General features: G+C 49.0%; 1 protein-coding gene across 1 annotated transcript in view; it reads left to right on the top strand.

Annotated features, from left to right (window-relative positions):
- Positions 1-6,903, top strand: part of WDR59 (WD repeat domain 59) — a 44,930-nt gene extending 38,027 nt beyond the window's left edge. The window contains exons 20-25 of the mRNA XM_009704013.1: positions 1,766-1,878; positions 2,963-3,110; positions 3,206-3,278; positions 4,838-4,964; positions 5,384-5,526; positions 6,648-6,903. Of these exons, the coding sequence (XP_009702315.1) occupies positions 1,766-1,878; positions 2,963-3,110; positions 3,206-3,278; positions 4,838-4,964; positions 5,384-5,526; positions 6,648-6,883 (840 nt within the window). The 3' untranslated portion in view covers positions 6,884-6,903. The remainder of the gene's footprint in view (positions 1-1,765; positions 1,879-2,962; positions 3,111-3,205; positions 3,279-4,837; positions 4,965-5,383; positions 5,527-6,647) is intronic.
- Positions 6,904-7,113: the final 210 nt, after the last annotated feature.

Here is a 7,113-nt window from a genome sequence, read left to right as displayed (position 1 = left end):
GCAGCTGTTCCAGGGAGTCTCTCATTGGTGAACTGAGGCCACGAAAGTGATCTCTATCTCATTGACTCTTGGCATCAAGAGATTCCTTCCCAGGGCTGCAAGCAGATTGTTTTATGCCCTTTGCCAAAGTGAGCGAAGCACATTTTTCAGGGAATTCCTGCAGGCAAAGCGAGGAATGCTGCCTACTTTTGAGTCAGCAAATGGAGTAACTGTGCACAGAGTTGCCTAGCTGCTGTCAGCATTTTGATCGGTGATTTTTTTTTCTTACTTATGTAATTGTTCCCATTGTTTAGTATTCATCTGCGCTGGCACTGGGTGCTAACTGCAGCTAGCTTCTCCCCAGGAGAGTCTGAGCCCAGGGACCCAGCCCCAAAATGGGGCTGGCTACTTTCCTTCAGCTAATATAGGAGAAAAATAGTTATTGTGGCCCATCCTTTTCCATGGGATTAGCCCATCATTTGACAGGACACAGGGGTGCCTGAAAGAGATGGGAGCTGGCAATGCCAGAGGAGCTGTGCACCTCCCCTGAGCATTTGGCTCTTCCCAGACCTGGGCAGGGAACATGTTTGGGCTTACCTGATCTAAGCAGAAGCAAACTCAAGCCGTTGTCTTGCTTCTTGGTGGGCTCTGCTAGACCAAGAGACAGAAGGTAGGTCTTGTTCCCCTTTGTGCTTTGTCTTGCTGTCTGGTTTGCCCACGTTGGACCAGAGCTTGGGTTAAAAAACTTGAACAAGATTTCTGCGAGATACCTCTGTTTCTTGCCTCCCCCCTCCTCCATCCCATGTAACTCCAGCCTTTATTGCAACTCACCTTGTTCCTAGCAGACCTGGAGGCTTGAGTTGCAGCTTACGTCTAAGATGTGCTCTACGGTAGCTTAGGAAGTAGCACCTTTTCCATTTCCTTTCAGTGCTCTCTTGTACTCAGCCCTGTCCTTGTTTCAGTTTCACTCTTGTTTCAGTTTCTCTCTGGTTTTGTAGTGAGCAGCTGTGGGACTACTGTTCCTGGCTGTTCTCTGGACTTTGGAGCACTTGTTTTTTCTTTACTTTCCCATGTTGTCAGCTCTCTGATTTCTGCTGTCTTTCCAGCACCACGCTACTTTTCCTTTCCTGCTTTTTTTTCGTGTCAAACTAGGAGCTTTGCTTTTCCCTGGAATGTTCCAGTTGCCCCATTTAAAAAGGCATAGCAGAAAAACCAGTCTTAGATCAGTGGAGACTGAAAAGATTGAACCATTTTCAGAGTAGAGAATGACAAATGAAGGAGAAATTTCATATGAAATAGTTAAAGTATTGGAGTAGAAATGACAAACTGCGCCAGGCTGTGCTAGGAGAACACAGGTGTTCAGTAACACTCACAACTAATCAAAAGATACTTTTCATGCAAATAATGATTCACCAGTAAACTTTCTGCCACCAGACATCTCCAAACCCAAGAACTGTATCAAATCTAAACCCTTTTGAGGTTTGTGAATATAAAATGCACTAATAGGTCTGTTAAGCTACCCTGACAGGTCTGTTACACTATAGATTATTATTTTACAAAGTTCAACCCAAACTCAGAGCAAGCGGGACAGGGAAAGCTTCAGTTTTGTGTTACTCTGTATTATTTGTGAGACAGAGGCTGAAACTGCTCCCTGCTGCCAGAAGAAAAAAAAAAAAAAAGCAAGCTCCATTATTATCTGTCTGTGAGTGAATTTGTGCACACCTATGCCCTGGGAGTGTGGTTATTTCTAATTGTAGCTTTGATGCTTTTCTTTCCTGTCTGCCAGGTTTGGTCACTGGCCATGGTAGCCACTGATCTCTGTCTTGGACCAAAGTCTGACCCAGATTTGGAGATACCTTGGGCACAACATCCATTTGGACGTCAATTACTGGAGTCCTTGTAGGTGTTTGAATGCCGGGAAGGGGTTGGGGAATGGTTGCTGAAGCAGAACCCTCCATAACTATGTACGTTGTAAGGCATCATTTCAGATTTGGAGTGGTGTCACGGTGTGTGGTTTTGTTTTTTTTTTTTTTTCCCCCATCAAGCCTGAGATACGTCAAGAAGGGAAGCTGCAAGTGTGTTGATGACGTATAGGAGGCAGCATTTGACCTCCCGTCTCGCACCCAGCTCTTCCTTGGCTAACATTGAGCAATAGGCCAGGTGCACTTCGAGCTCTGCTTTCCAGCATGTCTGCAATGCCTGACTCGGAGATTTTGGGTTTCTGCTCCTCACCTCCAAAATGAGCGTGTTGGTGCAGCTGCTTTTTTCATCTTCAAATTCACCATTGCCATATAGCGTTACTGTGAAATGATTCCACTGGTCTCAAAAGTGTTAGCTGCAAATGTCTTCCTGCCAGTGAATCTGTTCAGGAGGGGACATAATGAGTAATTAATCTGTCAATATACCCTATTTGGAGGCACAGGATTTGTGTGGTATACTTTACATACTGTTGCTTGACCTAGCTCTTTCCTGCTGTGTGGCAGTGATGGGAGGGGAGCACAGGTTGTTCTTCATCGCTCTCAGTCTTCAGAGCAAACCAGAAACTTCATAGCTATCCAAAAAAACGGTGGTGGGGTTTTGCCTCGTGATCTAGATGCAGGATGCTTGCACGTAGAGAGTTTTGTCAAAAGACATTGTGGCTGGGGGTGAGTCTAATGGCTCCACCTTTACATCCAGTTAAAATCAGTTCTGTGGATGTTTTTCCTGAAGTTGCACGCACTTGGGATAAATAGGGTATGAGTACTGCTGGATTCCTAGAGCTCCCATCTTTCTCCCACCTGTTAGACCATGAGTATTTTCAGAAGAAGGACTTCATTCCTCAAAGGTGTGATGGAAAAGACAACCCGGTCCTGCAGAGTGCACAAGCTTTGTGTGGGCAATATCAATTTATGCAACAGGCTCAGAATTAGTTGCCCTGGAGTCTTGATGTTTTTGACACTGAATTCTGCCCACTCTCATACTGTCTGTCTTTCTCCTTTCCCAGGCTGGCTCATTACTCACAGCTCCATGATGTGCAGACCCTGGCCATGCTCTGCAGCGTGTTTGAAGCCCAATCCAGGCTACAAGGGTGCCCAAACTCCTATGGCCCCTTTCCTCAACGTGCCTCCAACCTGGCCTCCCACAGCCGATATGTACGATCACTGTTTCTTTCCCATTTATCTTGGATACCTTTTGAACGTCTCTCACGTAGATGACATGATTTCTTCTCCTTCCTCCCCCTCAACAGCCCAGCTTTACTTCCTCTGGCTCCTGTTCCAGTATGTCAGATCCCGGACTTGGCAGTGGAGGCTGGAGCATAGGTACTGAGACCTGGGTGGTAAATAGAGGAATCTCCCTCCCTTCTGGCCTAGGTTTTAGATGGCTTTTGTGGTGGGGAAAGAAGGGAGTTAGTACTGGCTGCGATTGCAGATGTGCTCTGCCAGAGCAGCTTTCCGGGGTTTGGCCAGTGTGATGTGACTCCATGGCTGGAATTGAGCAGGGCTTGCAGTAACCGTGTCGATGCTCCCCGAGTCCTGCTCCTTCTGACTTCTGTAGCGTGCTGACCAACTGGGCTTTGGAGAAACTGTTACAAATGCCATAGAACATACCAAGCTAGGCCCCGGGATCACAAGTTAACCCAGAGCCAAGAGCTCCCACTGCTGCTTTTTTCCAGTTGGAGACAAGTAAAGAGACAGACCAGTTTGTACTGTTTTGCTTCCAGCCTGGCTATAGCAAGCACTCAGGGCGACTGCCTCACTGCTGCCTGGTGCCGTAAGCTTTCCACAGCCCTAGAGCTTTGCACAGTTTGAGGCTGTTATCCATGCCAGCTACTCCTGGTAATTTCCTTGTCCTTCATATGCCTGGACATGGTTCCCAGCTGCTCCATCACCTTCCCGGGGATCGAGGTCAGGCTAATGGCCTGCAGTTCCCTGGGTCCTCCTTCTTCTTCTTTTTGAAGACAGGAGTGACATTTGCTTTCCTCCAGTCCTCAGGCACCTCTCCCAATCACCACGATCATTCAACAGTTATTGAGAGTGACCTCGCAATGTCATCAGGCACCTAATTCCACAGGGTTCAGGGAGGAGGAAAAAGCAATGCTGTGCTTTCTTCTGTCACTGGAAAAACAACAGCAGTTGGGAAGGCTGGGGTCTTGGTGCCATGAATACCCATGGGCCTAAGGATGTTTTCTGCTGAGCTGCAAAGGTGTCAAAGACAAGTCACTCTTAAGGGCTCCGGTGTCAGAGTTGAAGCTGTTGGCTGATTCCTAGTGATATGCATGGCCTGGGGCAGCATCAGCCCTGTTAGCGCCAAAGCTGTAACTTTTCAGTGCGATATCAAGGCATCTGTGACATGGGGAAGAGTGGAGAACAGGGATTAATAGCGCTGATATTGTCTTACAGCAGTTATTAGCAGTCTTCTCCCTGCCTCTGGGGCATGACCTTACGTACAGAGGCCCCTTTACGTAACAGCAGCCCTGATGATGACAGTCCTCCCTGTCTAGGAAAGAGGAGCCCAGGGCTGCCCAGGATAATGTTCCCAAGGAAGCTCCATGGGATTGATTGCCTGGTTACTTTTTGTCTAAAGTGGAAGGCAGAAGGGATTCTTCCATGTTAGATTTCTCTGCCTGATGATTCCCCATTCCCATCCTATCGCCAGGAGTGCAGTAGAAGTTGGCAAGTAGAGGTTGGCACTTAGGTTTCTGAGGCAGGGCAGTGTTTGTAGGGATGTGGAAGGTGATACGATGCATGTCTCGGAGAGAAAACCGGGATATGCTAATGTGTGGTCTTCCATGTCTCCTTCCCCACCCCGTTTTTGACGATGTTGTGCTTGTGAATGCTGTGCTTTCTGAGGTACGCTCACAACCTTTTGATGCTTGCAGCAAACAAAGACACAGAGCAGGCCTCCACTCCCTGGTGCGAATCTTCTCCGGATGACTTCCGCTACGGAAACCTAATGTATCCCGATCATCGGGAGCGTGAGAAAGACCAGCATGAGAAAAACAAAAGGTAGATTATAGCGTGCCACGGGGGTATTTGGGGATGTGTGACTCTGTGCTGGAACTCTATAGCCAGGTCTCTGTTGGTGCTGTGAAGTTCCACACCGGCTCCTAGACCTCTTCGTTCAGATGAGTCAGTTGCAGAAGCTTCATACGGCAGATGAACTCTGCTGGGATTGCATATGGTACATCTACAAGTGGATGTGGTGGGGCCCCGGGTCGTAGTCCACCCATTCATCACACCCTGGAGGGTAGAACAAGCGAAGGCCAGACCAGTTAGCGTTCGGCAATGTTTCAGCAACACGTGGGAAGTAATCTGCTGCTCTTCTAGCGATGCGAGCTGGTTGCGTAGCTATCACCGGGAAGAGGATTGCAACCAGAGTCTCTGAGAGTCAATCAGGTGGATGACAACCTTCTTTGTTCTTCTAGGCTCCTGGATCCTGCCAACACTCAGCAATTTGATGACTTTAAGAAGTGCTATGGGGAAATCCTTTATCGCTGGGGCCTGCGAGAGAAGCGAGCTGAGGTTTTGAAGTTTGTCTCTTGTCCTCCTGATCCCCACAAAGGAATTGGTGAGTGCCTGCTTCGGTCTGCTCCGGCTGCCCAGGCAGAGTCACGGCTCTGCCTCAGGAGCTTGGGAAGATGCAGTCAGCAGGCGAGATGAAAAATGTCCATCGGTCTGCCCAGAGGTTAGCTGTGCCAGCAGATGGTTTTGGCTGCTTCACAGCTCTGGGTGGAGATGAGGCTTGCAGATGTTGGTCCAAGGGCTTTGTAGACTGTAACATCTCTCCAGCAAAGCTGGAAATGCTCATACTGCTACGCTAGCAAGGTTCAGCTATTTATGCTGGTGGCTATTCTTTATTCCCTCTGAATAAAAGCCCAGACAGGCACTGTCCTAATCTCTGATGCTGGGCTGAAGTAGCCTTATAGTGCATGCATAAAATTACAAGATCTCTAACTGTGGATGAATTAGCCAAGAAATAGGCAAATAGAACCTTTCTCCCAGAATATTTTCAGCAGCATAGCTGCCCAGAACTGCCACTGAAGGACAGCTGCCAAAATGTCTTCTTCCCTAGGCCCCTAGGAGGAGAGAAGCAGGTGAGAGATGTCAGAGAAGCAGCAGTTGCTTGCTTAACTCTTGTTACAGTCTCACCTGGTCACCAGGGACGACTCCTGGGACGTAACTGGGGTGAAAATTGGTCACTTTGTCCACTGCCGTTGTCCCTTCGTGACTAAGAGTCATAACGGTGATGACACACACGTTGAGTGTGCTCTGTGCTCTCTCCGTGATGAAAAACAAAGGCCGTTCTCATTTGCTCTTAGTTACACTTCATAGAGATGTGAGGCAGATGAGACCAGCAGGAAGCCTTCATCTCCGCAGCATGTATCAGTGTGTCCCCAGCTAGAAATCGGACACACGTTCCCAGCCGATGGCTGTTCAGCCGTCAGGGGAATTGGTGGGCCCCTCTGTGCCCCGGCACGCTGCTGCCCGTGTCTTTGCTCCTGTATGGAGACCAAACTGAGACCTCTCTGAGATACCGTTCTCCCAGCCTGAGGGAGATTTGCGGCACATCTCTTGGGCGATGGGTTCAGGGGACTCATCTGTCGAACAGAGGGCTGTATGCAGGGCTTCTTTGTCCACAATTCTGCCAGCACTAACTGTCTTGCTCTCCTGTTTTTTTCCATTGACCAGAGTTCGGTGTATACTGCAGCCACTGCCGCAGCGAGGTGCGTGGCACCCAGTGTGCCATCTGCAAGGGCTTCACCTTCCAGTGCGCTATCTGTCACGTGGCAGTGCGAGGCTCCTCTAATTTCTGCCTGACGTGCGGACACGGAGGCCACACCAGCCATATGATGGAGTGGTTTCGCACCCAGGAGGTGTGCCCCACGGGCTGTGGGTGCCACTGCCTGCTCGAGAGCACGTTCTGAGCAGTGGTGACAGCAGGACGGCCAAGAACTGGATTTAATATTTAATTCCCAAGCCATGTTGAATCAGCTCTGCTCCACAGTGTCTGGAGAAGATGCCACAGGGAGCTGAAGCAGGATGTCCTGGCAGCGCGCTGCGGTGACGTTTACAAGTGCTTCCAATATTCCTGTACTTCCCAGGTTGCTTTCAGACTGATTTGACCAAACTCCCTGTGTCCATTGCTGGCAATGGA

The sequence above is a fragment of the Cariama cristata genome, unplaced genomic scaffold (assembly GCF_000690535.1).
Source record: "Cariama cristata isolate BGI_N322 unplaced genomic scaffold, ASM69053v1 scaffold20847, whole genome shotgun sequence".
NCBI lineage: Eukaryota > Metazoa > Chordata > Aves > Cariamiformes > Cariamidae > Cariama > Cariama cristata.
The sequence above is the reverse complement of the archived record's forward strand: the minus strand, read 5'-3'. Positions and strand labels throughout refer to the sequence as shown.